Source organism: Aspergillus lentulus, assembly GCF_001445615.1.
Source record: "Aspergillus lentulus DNA, contig: Alt12, strain: IFM 54703, whole genome shotgun sequence".
Taxonomy (NCBI): Eukaryota; Fungi; Ascomycota; class Eurotiomycetes; order Eurotiales; family Aspergillaceae; genus Aspergillus; species Aspergillus lentulus.
Window position 1 is genome coordinate 1,486,132 of NW_028322115.1, and position 19,524 is coordinate 1,505,655.

Here is a 19,524-nt window from a genome sequence, read left to right on the forward strand (position 1 = left end):
AATAATCGCCGCCGCGTTCTCCGGCACACGCGGCCATCATGACGGGGGCTCCGCCTTACAATCCTCAGTCTCCGACGCAGCAACCTCGTTTTCCCGTCTATTCTCCTCCTAATAAGAATCGTTCATACTATACGAACAATGATCAGTACCAGCAGCACCCTCCGCAGACACCGCCGGCTTTCGCTTCACAGCCGTCACTGTCTCGGAGTCCCCATTACTCACATGCGCCTTCGCCCTTACCAGCTACGCTACCTCCATTAAACGGTGGTGCTCCTCCTCCAGGGCATCATCCGGAGCCTTCGTCGCAGTATCAGGCACATTCGTCGGCAGGGACGCCGCAATTTTCATTACCAAGGCCATATTCAGCATCGGTGATGTCCAGCAACGGCGCATCCCCCTATAACCACTCCACTTCATCTCACGCCCATCCATCGGCTCGCCTGGAAAGCCTATCACAATCGCCTCCAAAGAAAGAGACGGAACCACTGTACCCCATCGGAGGAAATGGTGCTCCTGGATACTCATTATCAATGATGCGAGAGCCCCGGCCGGCTTCTCCCCCTAGAGAAACGGTATGTCCCCACTATGATCATTATGGTAACCGAATGTGAGATGAGTATATTTACTGAGTTTTTATTTCCTTTATCTAGAAACATGCTCGCGCTGCCGACCCCATGTCATTCGCCAGCATTCTTTCGGGTCCGACTGAAGAGAGCTCCCCTAAAAAGCAGCCTTCCCTTCCAGAAGCCCTACCGGCCCCGGCAACCACAATCACACCCGCGCCACCGACCCTTGCCCCAGTGCCAGCAACGAGAAGACTCACCCCACCTCCAGCGACGCACGTTCTTCCACCTACCTCCCAACTTAAAGTTAAGGAGCCGGAACCCATCTCCCCCGCAGCCTTGCCCCGACTTGAGAAGAAGCCGAGTGCCGAAAAACGTCGTCGGAATGTGGAACAAGAACCCAAATCCGCTGAAGCGCTTCCTGTCGCATCTACTAACGGTGCTTTCGAACCGACAAAAGCCGCTCGGGTCTCCAACCGCAAGACATTAACCGAGCGAGATGCTGAAGCCATCAACAAGATCATCGCGGAGATTGACAATGCCGACAAGAGCGATGTCGAGGCGCCTGGCTTTGAGGCGGAGTACGAACGCTACAGCGTGAAGAGCAAGAAAAGGGCCTTAGATGCGGAAAAAGCCGAGAGCATTAGGCGCAAGGTAGGCATCTAATTCGCATCTTTCCACATCTTGAAATATCAGAGTACTAATGCAAAGACAGCGTCGCCGTCACGATTTCCTTGTCAAGCTCGGTAAAACTTTCGAGAAGCAGGCAAACGCGGGAGTGGATCGATTCCGGGCCGCAAACGAAGCGTCGGTCATCGCTGAAGTTCAGGCGAAGGAAATTCAGGACGAAAAGGAACGCAAGAAGGACATGCAGCGGAAGCGGCGGCGTGAGAATACGGTGCGTTTGGAAATGCAGAAGAAGCTTGAAGCGGAGCGCAAGGCAAATAAGGCCAACGATGCCGCCGAGAAGGCCAAATTCCTCCGCGAAGCTGAAAGGGCCCAGAGAAAGATCAAATCGACCAAGCGAGCTCTCGAAGGTGTCACATCGCCGGAGGAAATCGGAGAGGTCACGCCGCTTGCTCCTAATCTGGAAGGAGGCACTACCAGCTCATTCCACATCGGTCGCAGCTCCCCGTCGAGGCGCAAGTCTGGACGCTCGGGGACCTCACGGCCGAAGAAATCCAAGGAGCAGAAGCAGGCCGAGAAGGATGCGGCCGAAGCTGCTTATGCTGCCATGGAGAATGACGAGCCCTTGCCTCTCGCTCCCAAGGAAGATCCGAGAAAGGAGACCCTCAAGAAGGAGGCCAAGGGTGCACGTTCCAAAGAGCCTACGCCTGCGCCCGTGTCCACATTCGAGTCGAAGGGTTATAACCAGATCTATGAACAGATCTGGCGGGATATTGCCCGGAAAGACATCCCCAAGGTCTATCGCATCAAGACCCTTTCTCTCAGCACGCGTCAGGAAAACTTGCGGAAGACAGCTCAACTTGCCAGTAAGCAGTCTCGCAAATGGCAAGAGCGTACGAACAAGAGCATGAAAGACACGCAAGCCCGCGCCAAGCGCACGATGCGTGAAATGATGTCCTTCTGGAAGCGCAACGAGCGCGAGGAGCGTGATCTGCGTCGTCTCGCCGAGAAACAGGAGATTGAGTCCGCCAAGAAGGCAGAAGCAGAGCGTGAAGCCAATCGTCAGAAGCGCAAGCTGAATTTCTTGATCTCTCAGACTGAACTGTATTCTCACTTCATTGGCCGAAAGATCAAAGGCGCCGGAGCAGATTCCTCTGGGGATACCGCTGTCGACGGCTCAGATGAGACCATCCAACCTGGCAAGGCCGACCACACCATTGATCTACCGCCTAGCGTCGCCGACGTAGGCACCAAAGTCACGAATTTTGAGGACCTAGATTTCGACGCGGAAGATGAGACGGCTCTGCGGCAGGCAGCCATGGCTAATGCCCAGAACGCCGTCAAAGAAGCTCAGGAGCGGGCACGTGCCTTCAATGCTGAAGAGAACCCGATGGCTGCTCTCGACGAGGGCGAACTGAACTTCCAGAACCCCACGAGTTTGGGCGATATCGAAATCTCTCAGCCCAAGATGCTTACGGCCAAGCTCAAGGAATACCAGCTGAAGGGTCTGAACTGGCTTGTCAATTTGTACGAGCAAGGTATCAACGGTATTTTAGCCGACGAGATGGGTCTGGGTAAGACCATCCAGTCTATATCGGTCATGGCATACTTGGCGGAGGTTCACAACATCTGGGGACCGTTCCTGGTCATTGCGCCAGCATCGACACTGCATAACTGGCAGCAGGAGATCACCAAGTTTGTTCCTGATATCAAGGTGCTGCCTTATTGGGGTTCGGCGAAAGATCGCAAGGTTCTCCGGAAGTTCTGGGACCGCAAGCACATCACTTACACCAAAGAGTCAGAGTTCCATGTCCTTGTGACATCGTATCAGCTGGTCGTCCTCGATTCGCAGTACTTCCAGAAAGTCAAGTGGCAGTACATGATTCTCGACGAAGCTCAAGCCATCAAGTCGTCTCAAAGTTCGCGGTGGAAGAACCTACTCGGATTTCACTGCCGAAACCGTCTTCTGCTCACTGGTACCCCGATTCAGAATAACATGCAGGAATTGTGGGCCCTTCTGCATTTCATTATGCCGACCTTGTTTGACTCTCACGATGAATTTAGCGAGTGGTTTTCCAAGGACATTGAGTCTCACGCTCAAAGTAATACCAAACTTAACGAGGACCAGCTCCGGCGGTTGCACATGATTCTGAAACCATTCATGCTTCGTCGTGTGAAGAAACACGTCCAGCAAGAACTTGGAGACAAAGTTGAGAAGGATGTGTTCTGCGACCTGACGTATAGACAGCGGGCCTACTACGCCAACTTGCGGAACCGCGTCAGCATCATGGACCTCATTGAGAAGGCTGCTGTTGGCGATGAAGCCGACAGCACGACATTGATGAACTTGGTCATGCAGTTCCGGAAAGTCTGCAACCACCCTGACCTGTTCGAGCGGGCAGAGACAAAGTCACCCTTCTCGGTCGGATACTTTGCAGAAACCGCCTCGTTCGTCCGCGAGGGACAGAATGTGGATGTTCGCTACTCGACGCGCAATCTGATCGAGTACAGCCTACCGCGCCTTCTATGCAGCTCCAGCGCTCGTGTTGACATGGCTGGGCCGGGCAATGAACAGGCCGGTTTCCGAGGCAAATACCTGCAGCACTTGATGAACATCTTCACGCCGGAGAATATCAAACGCAGCATCGACGAGGATGGTGGCTTTTCGTTCCTGCGGTTCGCCGACACCTCCATCAATGAGGCGTACGAGCAGTCCCATCTGGGGGTCTTCGAGCGGGCGGTGCGCCGTCGTGGCCAGAGCAACAGACTGTCTCGCCTGAATGTCATCTACGATGATGAAGAGGACGAGCAAACAGCAAAGTCTGCGCTTCCTCATTCCCTCTTCAATATTGTCCAGCGGAACGATCGCCAGGCTGTCCGTGACGTTACCGTGGAGGGCTACATGCGGGATTTGATGAATGTTTCTGAGGCTACGTTCGAACGCGAAGGCCTAGACGTGATTGAACCCAGCGCGAGCCCTGCGGCATCGGCGCCTCCCATCACCATCTCCTGCTCTGGTCAAGAGGCCCTCAGGGAAACCCAGGATACCTTTTTCAACGTCTCCGTTCGTCATGCCCTCTTTAGCACGCCTTCCAGACAGATGGAGGAGCAGATCCTTGAGAAGAAGTTGGACCCCGCCCCATTCTCGCTTCCACCCATGCTGCCGAAGCCGATATCCACCAAGGGGCGGTACACGCACATTGAAGTTCCATCCATGCGGCGTTTCGTCACCGATTCGGGTAAGCTGGCCAAACTGGACGAACTCCTACGTGAACTCAAGGCAGGCGGTCACCGTGTGCTGCTGTACTTCCAGATGACGCGCATGATTGATCTGATGGAAGAGTATCTCACCTACCGCAACTACAAGTACTGCCGCTTAGACGGAAGCACCAAACTCGAGGACCGTCGTGACACCGTGGCCGATTTCCAACAACGGCCCGAGATCTTCGTATTCCTTTTGTCCACCCGTGCGGGTGGTTTGGGTATCAACCTGACTGCCGCCGACACTGTCATTTTCTACGATTCGGATTGGAACCCGACCATTGACTCGCAGGCTATGGATCGAGCGCATCGTCTCGGCCAGACCCGACAAGTGACCGTCTATCGGCTCATCACTCGCGGCACCATCGAAGAGCGGATTCGCAAGCGAGCCCTGCAGAAAGAAGAGGTGCAGCGCGTTGTCATTTCAGGTGGTGCGGCCGGTGGAGTTGACTTCAACACTCGCAACCGCGAGAGTCGAACCAAGGATATCGCCATGTGGCTGGCGGATGATGAGCAGGCCGAACTGATTGAGCAGAAGGAGAAGGAAGCTCTAGACCGCGGTGAGGTGTTTGGCGCTGGCAAAGGAGGCAAGAAGGCGGCGCAAAAGAGAAAGAAGGATCTTACGCTTGACGACATGTATCACGAAGGTATGGCGCGACTCCCAATTTGTTTTCATTGATGAGACGATGCTTACTTTTTCTTTTCTACTACAGGAGAAGGAAACTTTGATGATATCAGCGCGAAGCCCTCGGGTGCGGCAACGCCTGTATCAACTGCGGATAACTTTGGCACACCCTCGTCGACACCTGTTCCCAAGCGAGGGCGTGGTCGCGGCAACGGCAAGGGATCGTCGAAGCGAGCCAAGACGACCACGGAGCGTTTGCGACTGATTGATGGTGACGGTGGACTGGAAAGTTGATGTGCACACCACCTATGACTGATCCAGACATTACTCGGTACCTACCCGCATGACTGAATGGGGCTACGGCGTTTTTTTGAGAGACTAACTGTGATTTTGATGGATTTGTTCCTATTGTTCGCGGCAGCTTGTTGTTTCTGCCTTGTATTAACATGTCAACTTTTGTTATTTTAATCTACCTGACAACTTTTTTTTCTTTTTTTTTTTTTTTTTTGGTGAAAGACGGCTGGAGGAGATGATGTGAGATGAAAAGCAAAGAGAGATAAGCTGATTGAGATTGACGATGCGATAGACGAGCATGCGGCTATATGCGGCTGGATTTCCTTCATCTGTTCTTATTTTTGTCCATTCATTATTTTGTCCTGATTGGCGATACGGTTATGACTTGGGACCTGTAGTGTTCTGTTCCTTGGCCATGATTTGCCACGATGGATGCTGGGATGGGCTTCAGCTGAAGTGAAAAGATTCTCCCTTGCTTGTGTCCATTACTTGGACGACTACAAAAAGTCGTAATGGATGAGTTCATGAGAAAGTCGAGGTCATCATTATGTCGTAGCACTCCAAAGGTAGCACTCCGAAGACGCAATGGAATGTGAGATGAGGATGATACTTCCTCGGCCACCGTGGGAGGATTCCGAGCATATGCCGCGGGTGTTCCGGTTACCGTACTTTACCCTGTTTTACAATCTGTACTCACCCTTTCCCCAGTATCGGATCATACGGCTACGGTAATTCCGTCGAGTCTGCAATGTTTATTACCAGCCAATCACATGCCGCGTATTAGCAGCCACCTGCAGGTGTATATTGCCCGAACAAGCTTAGCGGCAAGGTCTCCCCCTCCCGTACCGCCCGCGACGGTGACTGAGGCAATGAGGCAACGGCCGAGTCACACTTTGGCTTTTAGTCATCCTCCCAGGTTCTTTTTCTCGGTTTCTGCGACTGTTCTGCGGCCTGCCTTATACTCGGCCACGACTGGATCCAATCTCCTGCATCGGCGTCTGGAAAAGTAGTGTCTGTGAAAGCCACAAGTTTCCACTCTATTTTATTCCTTTCGTATTTCTCTTCTCTCATCTTCTCCCCTTCCCAATTCAACTTTTCTCCTTGATATCTACCTTCTCTCTCAACACCATCAAAACCAATTCCTGCCTCGACGAGTCTCTGCTCGCTCGCTGCCGTCACCATGGAGTCTCTTCTCCAGCAGTCTCGGGCGATGTGTCCGTTCCTCAAGCGCACCTCTCCCACCGCTCTGCGTACTCTCGCCACGGCTACCCGTCCCAGCATGAGTCCCGGCGGAGGTACCATGTCGAACCTCCAGATCATCGCTCGTCGTTGCCCTGTGATGAGCAAGGCCCTGGCTGTCCAGAGTGCCCGCATGGCCGGCACCAAGAGGTTCACCTCCTCTGCCGCTGGGGTGCCGGGTATGAGCAGCAAGCATTTCCGTCCTACTCAGACCAGAAGAGCGCTGCACAGTACTGGAGGCAATGGCGCCAACCTCAGCCCTGATCTGTACAAGAACACCGACAGACGTGCGTACTTTGTCAGCGGATAGATTGAATATATATAGCTAATTGATTCCGAACAGTCCAACCCACCTTTGGCAATGGCAAAGGCAAGACCCCACTGGCCACTTCTCCCGCGGCGGTTGCCGGTCCCCGTCCTGGCGCTCCCGCCTCCGCTCCATTCAACTACAATGCTTTCTACCAGGGTGAACTGGAGAAGAAACACAAGGACAAGTCCTACCGCTACTTCAACAACATCAATCGTCTCGCCAAGGAATTCCCCCGTGCTCACACCGCCTCAGTCGAAGAGCGGGTGACCGTGTGGTGCTCGAATGACTATCTTGGAATGGGCCGCAACCCGGAAGTGTTGGCCACCATGCACGAGACTCTGGATACCTACGGAGCTGGCGCCGGTGGTACTCGCAATATCTCCGGACACAACAAGCATGCCGTGGCTCTGGAGAACACGCTCGCCAAATTGCACGGCAAGGAAGCGGCGCTGGTGTTCAGCTCGTGCTTTGTTGCCAATGATGCGACGCTTGCGACCCTAGGAAGCAAGATGCCCGACTGTGTCATCCTGTCGGACAGCCTGAACCATGCATCAATGATTCAGGGTATCCGTCACTCTGGTGCCAAGAAGATGGTCTTCAAGCACAATGACCTGGTCGACCTGGAGAATAAGCTGGCGTCTTTGCCATTACATGTGCCCAAGATCATCGCGTTCGAATCCGTTTACAGTATGTGCGGGTCTATTGCTCCCATCGAGGCTATCTGTGACCTTGCCGACAAGTACGGCGCCATTACATTTTTGGACGAGGTCCATGCCGTGGGTATGTACGGTCCCCACGGGGCTGGTGTCGCAGAACATCTCGACTACGAGATCTATGCCTCTCAGGACACCCCCAACCCTCGCTCCACCAAAGGAACGGTGATGGACCGCGTAGACATCATCACCGGTACTCTGGGCAAGGCGTATGGGTGTGTCGGAGGCTACATTGCCGGCTCTGCGGCTATGGTGGATACCATCCGCTCGCTCGCTCCCGGTTTTATCTTCACGACCTCGCTGCCGCCGGCGACGATGGCCGGAGCCAACACGGCTATTCAGTACCAGGCTCGTCACAAGGGTGACCGTGTGCTGCAGCAGTTGCACACTCGGGCCGTGAAGACGGCACTGAAGGAACTAGATATCCCCGTGATTCCGAACCCCTCTCACATCGTACCTCTCCTGGTTGGTGATGCCGAGCTTGCCAAGAAGGCCTCGGATAAGCTGCTGGAAGAGCACGGAATCTACGTCCAGGCGATCAACTACCCGACCGTGCCCCGCGGTGAGGAGCGCCTGCGTATCACCCCAACTCCGGGACACGTCAAGGAGCACCGCGACCACCTGGTGCAGGCCGTCCAGGCGGTCTGGAACGATCTGGGCATCAAGCGCACCAGTGACTGGGCAGCCCAGGGTGGCTTTGTCGGCGTCGGCGTTGAAGGCGCCGAGGAACAGAACCAGCCCATCTGGAAGAACACGCAGCTTGGCCTGGTCGAGGACGAGAGTCTGGAGCAGGCGGTCGAGCGTGAGTTCCAGCAGGTGCCTCGCATGCAAACCGCCGCTCCCATCGCTGCGGCTCCCGCTGCCTCCGTCCCCGTTGGCGTGGCTGCATAAACAAAGACCGCTGCCTTACGATGGGTAGTGTATCATGCATATATAATTCACCACCCCCTTAAACCTCAAAAGATTTGGTTTGGGTGCAGCTTTGATATTCCTGCTCATTGACATTATAACCTTGTCCTCAGGCGTACATGCACATGTATGTATCCAATTTATTTGTACGAGGAACACTTCACATATAATCCGAACCGGTCTGTCATTACCGCACTTTGGGTTCGATAGATCAATCAAGAGCCAGTCTCTACCTTTGGCAGTTCTTACAATTATAACAGTCGTAAATGGCTTAGTGCGTATTTCAAGACATTGTAGGCCTCTATAAGACATGAGTGACATTTATAGTCCAACGTTCGCGCTATCTAGTTACAATGAATGGAACCCCCAACGCCATGACACCATGAGACAAGCGCAGTATCGCGGGAGACGGACATCCCAAACCCAACTTTTTCTAGTTTTATCTTTTCCATATCTGAAAAGTAAAGAGAAAGACCGGAAGGACAAAAGTCATCTCCTTCCACCGCGGCTCACCTTGGGGAACTCCACAGGGATCTTGAGACGGGCAATGCGTCTCGCGGCCGCCTCGGCCTTGCCGCCCTTGATATTCCATTTCGCGAACTCGCTCTCGCGCGGCTTGTCGACGCGGCAGCCCAGTTCGCGGAAGTACTGCAGGATGGTAGCGCTCTCGAGCCTCAGGTCGTCGCGCAGATCGGCGGGGTCGGTGGCCAGCTCGTTGGGCGAGTTGCCGCCCAGGGAGCTGGCGCCGCCGTCCTTGGCGGGCTGCGGGGGGATGTGCAGCGAGAGCGCGCAGACGGTGGTGTGCAGGAAGGTGAGGTCGTTCTTGGTGAGGTGGGAGCCCTGCGGGGCGAACTTGCGGCGGATGGCGTCGATGACGGGGTCCGGGAGGGTGCCGGCGTCGGATTGGCTTGTATTCTGCAGCTGCTGCTGCTTGCTGGTCGATGCGGGGTTGCCCGAGGCCGAGGAGAGGATGCGGCGCAGTTCCTCGCGGGGCGGGAGGCGCTTGCTGCCTGGTCCGGCGGACGATTTGGGGTCTCGGCCGGAGCGCAGGGAGCGGGCGAACTCGAGGAGGAGGAGGATGAAGCGGAGGAGCTGGAGGTGGGTGGTGTTGCCGGACTTGACGACCGCCTCGACGCGGCGGGAGACGTAGCGCGAGGTTGTAGCGACGGGGAGGCCGGCAGAGACGGTGTCGGCCCACTCCTTGACGCCGGGGAGCTGGCGGAGGGTGGCCAGCCCGTTGGGGACGAGCACGTCGATCGGATAGACGTCGGCAGGGTGCGTCGCGTCCAGGTTGGCCTGCGGGATGGGCTTGTTGGCTTGCACCTGCGCCTGCACGGCGGCCGCCTTGGAGGCGATGTCGGCCGCGGCGTCGGCGGGCATGGACGAGAGGATGGCCGACTCGGCGGCGTTGGCGGCACCCGCGGGCGCGTTGGACAGCTGTGCGTTCTCAGCCATGGACTGTGCCGCCTTCCGTGATTGTTTCGTGCCGAAGGTGTTGGTGAGTTCGGTGCGTTGCGTGCGCATGGTTTTCTGTCGCAGTCAGCATCTGCCAAAGAGTCGAGCAGCTGTACTCAAGAGCAGAGAGCTTACCACTTCCTCCTCCTCGCTGCTCTCCTCATCTTCCTCCGCCAGGGGCTTCATCCTCCTCACGGCTCCTCGCACCGTCAACTTGCGCACCTCGACAAGCTGCCAGGTCTTCTTCTCCGGGTCCACCACGGCAACGTAGTGCTTAAGCTGGGAGTCAGCGTCCTCCTCCGCCTCGCGGCCCACAAAGTCCAGCTTGGGGTGCTCGGAGGATTGCAGCAGGAGCTCCGAGGAGACGATCCCCTTGTTGCGATTTGCCGATGACGAAGAATTTGCGCGGGCTTTGAGGTACGGCGTAAAACGCAGGTTGCGGGGGGCGCTGACGCCGGGGGTGGTGACTGTGCAGCCTGTCAGTCGATTTGTGCGTGGTACAGCAAATGTATATCATTCGTACTTATCACAGGAGCGAGCTCGCTATGCTCCTCTACTACACTGGCCGACAGAGGTGGTAGGTCCTGGAGCTCGAGCGCGGGCTTCTTGCTGGGACGTTCATGGCGATCAGAGTCGCGCTTGCGCTTTTTTTCGACTTTATCTGATGGCATATTGATCCCCTGGGAAGGAAAAAGGAGAATGAAGAAAGGTATTGCTTAATGGCGTGGTGTTGTAGCTTAGCTACGTTGGACTGAAATGTTCTCTTGAAGGAAAAAAATTGCCGGGTCCAAAAATTGGTTCTCCGCAATCAAAGGCGGAGATGATCGTTATTGGACACACAACCAGACCACAGTGAATTGGTTCATGTCCGTTACTTCATGAATATTATTGTTGATTGACTACTGTTCTGTGCATTGAAAAGCTCTCATTTAGCATCTACGATACTGAATGCAAGTCTTGTTGTCATCGTAACTTTTGCCATTTCATTTTTAATAAACTCTCGAGGGACACCTCTCCATGGCTCAAGGTCTCACTAGAGAACAAGACCCGAACTAAGAAGCGAGCAATTGACCGGCCCTCATGCGAAACCCAAAAGGTTCGGTGAATAAAGACAGTACAGGGATGAATAAAAATGAAGAATCACTTTTTCTTCAAACTTTCCCACCGACCTCTCCAACCTCCACCGAACACAGTCGCCTCTCCGAGAAAATAAGGACACGGATATGCGTATCCCACACTGTCTGATCAAGAGAAAATTTATCGAAAACGTTGAAGTGAGCCCGAGGAGGATGGAAGCAGGCTGTTGAACGGCGGACTCCGAATTCGAACATGTTTGAATAGAGGAAATTCAACCGTAGACTTCTCCTAGGAAATCGGACCAGACAGGTACCCATTGGAGCGGCTGGACCACGGAACGATCATAACAAGGAATTATCATCGTGACGTCGTCGGAATATCATGTTCGGTGTTCAACTTGAGCATCGACATGAAGAACCGAGATGGAGTGGGCGAGACGTTTATTTTCTGCGAAGGCGATGTTAGCACCAGGTCGGATCCTATTGAATTCCCATTGCTTCAATTGGTGATGGTGATAAACAGGGAAACTCACGATCTGGCTCTCATCTTTCTTCTCTTACGCTTGAGACGACGAACGCGCTTCTTTCTCCACTTGGCTCTCATCTTCGTAGATGGTTCGAGACTGAAGCTGGTCAGTCAATTGCCTGAAGATGAAAGTCTTAAAGGTGAGGGGGGTCAATACTCACACTGCTGCGAGGATGAGAAGATGGTTGCAAGAAGGATGGGGAGCTGCGGCGGAGCAGCTCTTTGTGTGCGCTGTAGCTGACTCAGCAGAGTATGCGACTAAGGGCTCGCTAGTGGCACGGCCCCTCTGATTGGTTCGTCAATGATGCACTGAGGTGGCTCTCTTTACCGAGCTCATATTACGTCAGCCGGAGCATGTTTACGACTTGGATGCAGGACCTCGTCAACATTTAGTCTGGGTAGTACTCGATCAGCTGTTAAGACATGTCTATTACTTTTGCTAGGTCTACCTCTGAATATATCTACACTAACTGGGACCATTGCTATTTGAAGACGATGTGTAGTGGCGAACTGCCACTGATCATAACGTATAGTTCACGTTCGTTCATGTCATGACGTAAATATTAGTCTATCCAACGAGATATTCAAAGCGGTCCGTGGCTCCAGGCAAGCGTTGATAGGAAGCCCTAACCCTATCTTCAAATGTCTTCAGAATATATCGAATATATCAATAAGTATAGCGGTAATTGGGCGCAAGATCGCCCAGCTGCTCCTGCTCCTCCTCTGTAAGCTCAATGGTAGCACCGTTGGCCATGGCGCGATCACGCTTCCGGTTGTCGTACCAGACCGCTGCAAGATAAGCGGTACAGCATGCTGCGGAGAAGCAGAGGAAGGAAAGACTGATGATATACCCATTTCGGTACAGGGGTGCGTCCTTCGCCAGGAAGGAATAGGTAGCAATGATACCGCCAACTGGTTATGCTTGTCAGCTATCACCCACTTACATGTCGAGGGTATTGCAGAGATTGCAACTTACTGTTACCGAATCCGATCTGCCACGCGGTTCCCACGCCCCGCCGACGGTGTCCGCTCAGGTTCATGGCGTACCAACATACGACAACGGCCATCGAGCTGTAGCAACCACCGGTCACCATGAAGAGCGCCCCATACTGGACATTCCGGTGAGCCACGCCGTGAACATTCAGCAAGATCCCAAAGCCACCCATGGCAATCAACATGGGAATCATAGCAAAAATGTAGCGGTGCCTGAACATATCAGAAAGGGTTGCAATCAACATGGAGAAGCCAAACGCGGCTGCCCATGGGGCCACTGAGTAGAGTTGGGTTTTGATCGCTGGTACAGAAGGTCAGCAGGGCCGATACTCGCGGAAGTACGAGACACATACAGGAGTAGCCATAAGTCTTGATGATGGTCGGGGCGAAATACGCATATCCTGCATGCTGTTAAGAACGGAACTCATCCAAGAGCCATATTGAGTCATGCTTACCGTATGCCGTGACAATCTGGCCAAAGTACATCAAGCCGCCAATAAAAATCTTATCTAAGAACACACTGAGCGCAATGCAAAACCAGAAGGCTGCTACACCACTCACAGTCCTTAAAGACCGCCAGCACATCACGGACCGTTAGCTTGACATCTCTGCCAGCGGCGCCGACGTCCTTTGCAAGCTTCGCACGAATGAACTCTCGCTCTTCGTCATTCAGCCACTTGACGTCTTCCGGGAAGTCCGGAAGCACGAAGAACCACACCAGCGAAACAACACAGGTGAGGACGCCTTCGATGATGAAGACCCATCGCCAGCCATTGTAGCCTCGAAGACCGGCCATTTCTCCAAGACCACTGGCGAGAAGGCCACCAAATGCGCCTGCTAGGGTGGTAGAGCTGAAGAAGAAGCTGAATCGTTTCTGAGCTTCGCTGCGCTTATACCACATTCCCAGGAGATAGAAGCCTGTCACATCGCGATTGGTTATTGACTAGGCCAATTGTTCTCTGAGGAAATAGACTTACACCCAGGGAACATTCCCGTCTCAAACATGCCTAGATCATGTACGTTAGGTCTCATTCAAGTGGCAAATATATATGTGATGGGGTAAATACCAAGAAACCAGCGGGTGGTCATCAAGCCACCCCAGCTCGAAACCAATCCTTGACAGATCGTCACAAAGCCGAATAAGAACATGCATAACGACACTGCGGCAATGTCAGCAGTCTGCTCCCTATCGCAGAAAGACGAAGTACATACACCATACATGGGGCTTCAGCTTCTTCAGCAATATGTTGGAAGGAATCTCGAACAGGACGTACGGTACGAAGAAGATGGTCAAAGCAGTGTTGTACTTGGTATTTTCGATATCTAGATCTTTCTGCAGCCCGAGAATTGCGGCATTGCTGATGTTGACTCTGTGACGGCGCATTACAGAGCTCAGTCCATGCACGGAGCTAGGGATTTGAGGATCGCATACCGGTCCAGAAAGGCGAGCAAGTACATGACGCAAAGGCACGGCACGATATGCCAGTCAATCTTGGCCATCAGCTTGCGCTCCGTGGTGGTGGTGAGCGGAGGGAGGTCCGCGGACTCGCTATAGATCTCGCCCTCGGCTTTGCCATTATCTGTTTCGGAGACGCCTATGTATGCGATGAGGGGTTAGCTGTCGATTTCTCTAGGGAGCGATGTCTCGTAAGCGAAGAGAACATTATCGAGGAGACACACTCTTTAAAGCCATAATTGCTGATTTCAGGACGCAATTATCCCTGTACCCCTTGGCAAAGGCTGATACCGAAAGCTGACACGACAGAGGGGGGAAAGAAGCAAGAAACAGACGCTGCGCAGAAGAGAATGCGTTCTTATTTCTCACTAAGCACGCACGGTGTGACCTTGGGCAGCCATGGCGAGTCAGGGACAATCAGCAGTGACTCAGGCCTTTCTATTTGTCAGATCATATCTACTAAGTTATTCTCCGATCCTAGTCTACAAACAAAGGGATCTTCGGCGACTGAACAACCTATGCGATACCTCTTTTGGGGATCGGACATGGCCGAGGTTACTGTACCCCAACGCCAAGGAGTCATAGCAAGCAGTCCAGGGGATGCGGTCGCCGATGCGGAGATAGCGCTTATTATTTGCGAAGGCCTCACGTAATAATTCAATTAATAGACGAACAGACCGACTACTACTAGTGCTACTTAGTACTAAATAGTAATATCACGAGCATGTCGGTCAATCGACGAATCTCCAGTCCTCAGCGCCGAGCGATTCCCCGCAGATTTCCCCGGCCAAGCTTTCTTTCTCTTTGGGCTTTGGATCATCTCCGCATTCCTATCCGCAGCAGAGGTTGGCTCTTGTAGAATGGTGAATTAGCCATGGTTCATTGATACACGTGGCCAAATTATATATATATATATATAATTTGGCTCTAGGAACATCTACTAGATGAAGCTGCATTGCACCCATCCTGACATTCTTGCTGGGACCGTTGACCAAACTGATCATTTAAATAGCATTCAATTCCGCATAGTATCGGGTGGGCGGATATTATTGGTATTGCGGTGATGGATAAACGACCCGCAAAAAGAGTCATTCTGTCAACTTGCAATGCTAGTGCCGTTGACAAGGGGAGAACTCAATGGTCGATGGCCAGTCTAGTGGACATGCACAATCTACGCAGGTATTAGAGAACGACAAGCAGCTGAACCTCCTCGCCAGGTATTCTGGACTGATATCAGTCTGTAATCATACAATCAGCACAGCTTTAAATCTCCAGGATTGATGCTATGCGAGATACATGAACTGAGAAAGAACCATCGAAGACTAAGTGAGGGATAAATGGGTAGCCGAGGAGCCAGGCCGTCCTCTAGAATGGAAGCAGCTCACTCGCTCGACCCCTCCTCCACTGCCTTGCCCCATGCCTTCTCGAAAGCCGAGTTGTCCTCAGCTACTGCGCTTGAACCAGCTTGGTTAAGATCTTGGGTATCAGCCTTATCCACCATCACCGGGGCCGTGGAAGACGTATCGGGGCGATCTCTCTCGGCAGTGACTTGTTCCGCTTTCTGCTCCGCGCCTGGCGGCTGGAGGTCAAAGTTCGAGCTGTAGATGACGGCTGCGAAGGCCTCCATATTCCGGACATTCTGATCCATGGCGGTAAGATAGATGTTGGACGGATTTGTGCCGTTGCCGATAACATGCGCCTGCCGCGCCATCACAGCCAGTACATTCGCGAGCTTCGTCTTGAGATCCACTGTCTTCACCTGTGGGACAACTGTGGCAACCGAGGTGAATGATTGCGGTACGCTTTCAGACGCTTGTGGCGACGACTGGAATGCTTCCTTGATGCAATTTTGCATCAGTAAGTCAAAGCATTCGTCGTTGAGGCCTTGCAGGACGCGACCAAAGGTTGGCGATTCAATCAGGTCGGCCGTCTCATCGAGAAGGTGTCGCAGAGTCAAAGCTGACTGAGAGGTCGAGGGTTCAGTCACCCCCGCAACTCCCGACTCCTCCAACAGATGTTCCTCCTCTTCACGAGGAGGGAGCAGATAGGACAGCCATCTTCGGCTTCTATACCTATGAGTCAGCACAAGAACCTTTATCTTATGGCGAAACTGTGGCCGGCCATACCTTCTATCCTCCGGAGTGTTGCCTTCCACCTTCTTGCGGATGTCAAGAGTCAGTTCCGACAGCCTCCCCACGGAGATATCTTCCCGAGGGTTCAAAGAGCCAAACGCATCTGTGACCGCAGCCTGCACCTCGTTCATCAGGTCCTTCCAGCCACGATGGAGCAACCACCAGCTGAATGCAAGATATCGTCGGTTTGTCTCGAAATCATTTCCCAAGGTCTGAGTCAGGTCATCGTCATCATGATCCTCAAGTTTGATCGTGGAGGCATTTGCCGGAGGAGTAGCTAGTGAGATCACGCTGGATAGATAATTTCGGCGGCCAAGCAGGTTGAGTTGGATTCGGGTGAAAATGGTTAGTAGGGACAAGGTGTAGATGAGAGTAAACGATCTGGTGACAGCTGCAGTTGCGACGTTAGCTAGCCCGTCTTAGCCAGTCTTGTAGGACAAAAGACAACGTACAGGTGATCTTGACCTCGTTCCAGAGTTGAGTTTTGTTCCGCTTTACCCGTGCCTGCCCCTCGCCATCGACGGCTGGTTCTCCTAATTGACTTGTGCGGACAAACCCATCGCTCTGGAAGCTTGAGAGGCTCCTTCGATCGTCATCGGCCGCACTGGGTGACACCGAACTCAGGTCCGACACAGTCCCCTCCCCAGCCTGGAGCCGAGCCAATCTCTCCGCCCGCTTCTTCTGCAATTCTTTCGTCAATTCCTCCACAGGAAGGGCTTCGAGGATACCTTCCGCCGCGGTCGGCAAGAGGGCCAGAACCGTATAGGTACAGTCCGTCTGATTCTGTTCAAAACGTCGCCGTAAACTAGACAGATCAGTCAGTCAGTCACCATCACGTCAGTCACCAAGGCCGAGCACGCGAGCGGATGAACTTTTTGTCCATCCGATTTTCGCCAAAAGACCAAGGTGAATCTAAAAGTAACATACTTTTCTCGGGCGATTCGATCGCTGCTCATACGCTCTCGGGCTTCTGTGATTTTAGACAACACATACTGTCCCGCAAGATAGCCAGCTCCAATAATGCCAGCCCCGATCGCGAGACCTTTGCGATTGCGTCGGAACCAACGCCTGGTAGCTCCAATCATGATAGAGCTAGAGATGGAAGAGCAATGAAAGTCAAATCATTCAAAAGAGTTCATTACTTATCATGAGATTGCAAGGAAGCAGGAAAATTCATCAAAACGATGTCTTAATAGTTGTAGGTTGGAGCAACCGAGCCACAGGAGCTGTTGGTTGGGGAGTTCAAGAGAAGAGCAGGCCTCGGCTAGAGTGAGCGATAACAGCAACGGCCGACACCGTGAACAACGCCAGACCAGGTCAAGAGTGGATGAGTCGCCGACGATCCTCATCTGGTCATAATTGCATTAGGATGCATATACCTTGCTATATTACTCCATCAGTTTCTCAGATAATTTCTACGACTACGGCTATCCATAGACAATTATAGTACCTGATTTTTCAGAAATCCGTTGCCCGCATTGTATCGGCGGGGATCGCTCTCTACTGCTCCGTAGATAGCCTTCGATGTCTGTACGGGACTGGGTTGTACCTTGGGTATAGATGTCCCTCTGCCTCTTTGATCCTTCTCCATCCCTTCTTAGTCGTCTGCAGTAACTCTGCTCTCATGGACCACATCATGCGTATTTTCCTCTCAAAGTCATTCGACCTGAGCTTATCGTGTTCCTGAAAGTCTCGACTGCAAATAACTACCTATCACCTACCTTAATCTTACCCCCTCTCATACCGCCATCCACCTGCCCTTCTTTCCCCCACGTCCAAGTCATTGAATCGGGACTGGTCTCCGTGGTACAGGCTTAACAGCTTGCCGTCATACCTGGGTCATTCATTCATATATTTATGCTTATTGCTTGCTCCCTTTTCGCAGCATAGAAGCAAGGCAGTGTCGGTGGTGCTAAGACATCTCTCTCCTTGATACCGTACGACCCCTGCGAGGATGGAGCCCCGCAGGACCCCTCCAGAGTACTTCCTGGAGATCTTCGCAGACACAACCACCGTGAGGGATGTATTAAAAGGTTTGTGAATCATTGATATCGGCTTGCCATATGACATATATTTTCGCTATCCCCTATTGACAGCAGTCGTGTTGTCGCGAATTGCCCTGACGACACTCCTGCGAAGCGCTCAGCTGACATCACTCCGTCCAAACCAGGCATCCTCAACCTCATCTTCTTCCACCGTTACTTCCCATCAATTCGACCAACAACCTTCGACGTCCTTGACTTCACCCTCCCCGCCATTGACGATGTCGAGCTCGAAACCCTGATCGAATCCCGCATCAGCGCCCTGGTCCGCCAACATACCTCCGCTACCAGTACCCATGAAGGCGGCGGCGGCGTACGCGGTCGCATCGCGGTCGAGTTCTACGAGAAGAAGCGCAAACGCTCCGGGGCGTGGTTCAGCGGGCTAGCGGGCAAGGGAGAAGAAGAAGTATGCTGGGAGGTGTGGAATCTAGACGTGACGATCGCCACGCCGCGGACGGAATCAGGTATTAACTTAGAAACCCAATGCCGCTCCTACAGGAAGAAAGAGTATAGGCTGATTATCCCCGTCCAGAACGCGCCAAAGTCCGCAAGGCGATGGAGAACATGCTCCAAAAGGCGGCGCTGAAGATCCTCGCTGTCGTCAACCGGGATAAAGATCACATTCCGCCGATCACCACCAGCGACTCTAATCCCTTCCCCTATCGAATCGTTCTGAATCCCCGTTCGGACGGCTGGCAGAACCGGTTCGGCTTGTACTAAGACACTGCATCGACTTGGCTTCCTTATCGCCAGATCTCCATGCAGGTATCCGCTGGTCTACGGCACCTGCGTGGTTCAAGATCGACTCTCCTAATAGATCGTCGCGCCGCGCCTGGAGTTGCGGAGTCGGTTGGGTGATATTTTTCTTTTGCGGCTGGTCGTTCGGACTAATAAATGTACATCACCTACGTCATCGCGACATTAAGGTCATTTTTGCGAAAACCATCATGAAGGCATCATTGGACCTTACGGATGAAAGCAAAGGACCGGTATGAGGAATGACTAAAGATACTGCTCAATTACCCAAAGAGGCATGATCGCGTTAGATATAATTTCATCCAAGGATAAGTATAGCCATGTCATGTCCTTTTTCAACAAAACCAACCTCCACCATTGTACTCCTCCAATCATGACAAGTGAAAGAAAGAAGTACAATGTCACGGCTCCGCTCTCCTAACTCGACCCCGACACCTTAACCCACCACTATCTCCACTCACTCCGACAATTCGACTTTCGGATTGCGCCGCATAGGCGATAGGCCTGACAAGCCAAGAATCGACGTTTTCTTTCGCGGCTTGTCCTT

The 19,524-nt window shown here is 53.0% G+C and overlaps 6 protein-coding genes across 6 annotated transcripts; 3 read left to right on the top strand and 3 right to left on the bottom strand.

Annotated features, from left to right (window-relative positions):
* Nucleotides 1-38: 38 nt before the first annotated feature.
* ino80 (chromatin-remodeling ATPase INO80) lies at nt 39-5,370 on the top strand (the record flags this gene model as incomplete). The annotated part of the gene is made up of 4 exons (XM_033563009.2): nt 39-572; nt 651-1,217; nt 1,279-5,098; nt 5,165-5,370. The coding sequence occupies 4 exons, from the start codon at nt 39-41 to the stop codon at nt 5,368-5,370; spliced, it is 5,127 nt and encodes a 1,708-aa protein (XP_033418900.2).
* Nucleotides 5,371-6,550: 1,180 nt separating this feature from the next.
* hemA (5-aminolevulinic acid synthase HemA) lies at nt 6,551-8,523 on the top strand (the record flags this gene model as incomplete). Its single annotated transcript, XM_033563008.2, has 2 exons — nt 6,551-6,896; nt 6,953-8,523. 2 exons carry the CDS (start codon nt 6,551-6,553, stop codon nt 8,521-8,523), a joined length of 1,917 nt encoding a protein of 638 aa, XP_033418899.2.
* Nucleotides 8,524-9,030: 507 nt separating this feature from the next.
* Nucleotides 9,031-10,667, bottom strand: ALT_6416 (DNA-directed RNA polymerase I subunit RPA49; the record flags this gene model as incomplete). The annotated part of the gene is made up of 3 exons (XM_033563007.2): nt 9,031-10,071; nt 10,132-10,463; nt 10,520-10,667. 3 exons carry the CDS (start codon nt 10,665-10,667, stop codon nt 9,031-9,033), a joined length of 1,521 nt encoding a protein of 506 aa, XP_033418898.2.
* A 1,598-nt stretch (nt 10,668-12,265) lies between these two features.
* Nucleotides 12,266-14,284, bottom strand: ALT_6417 (putative MFS transporter; the record flags this gene model as incomplete). Its single annotated transcript, XM_033563005.1, has 10 exons — nt 12,266-12,510; nt 12,575-12,892; nt 12,945-12,992; nt 13,047-13,100; nt 13,153-13,509; nt 13,569-13,598; nt 13,659-13,751; nt 13,804-13,961; nt 14,024-14,186; nt 14,272-14,284. The coding sequence occupies 10 exons, from the start codon at nt 14,282-14,284 to the stop codon at nt 12,266-12,268; spliced, it is 1,479 nt and encodes a 492-aa protein (XP_033418896.1).
* Nucleotides 14,285-15,428: 1,144 nt separating this feature from the next.
* Nucleotides 15,429-17,264, bottom strand: ALT_6418 (peroxisomal biogenesis factor 3; the record flags this gene model as incomplete). The annotated part of the gene is made up of 4 exons (XM_033563004.2): nt 15,429-16,113; nt 16,174-16,570; nt 16,632-16,984; nt 17,107-17,264. 4 exons carry the CDS (start codon nt 17,262-17,264, stop codon nt 15,429-15,431), a joined length of 1,593 nt encoding a protein of 530 aa, XP_033418895.2.
* An 869-nt stretch (nt 17,265-18,133) lies between these two features.
* Nucleotides 18,134-18,941, top strand: ALT_6419 (autophagy-related protein 101; the record flags this gene model as incomplete). The annotated part of the gene is made up of 3 exons (XM_089600069.1): nt 18,134-18,216; nt 18,276-18,685; nt 18,754-18,941. 3 exons carry the CDS (start codon nt 18,134-18,136, stop codon nt 18,939-18,941), a joined length of 681 nt encoding a protein of 226 aa, XP_089455531.1.
* Between the last annotated feature and the right edge of the window lie 583 nt (nt 18,942-19,524).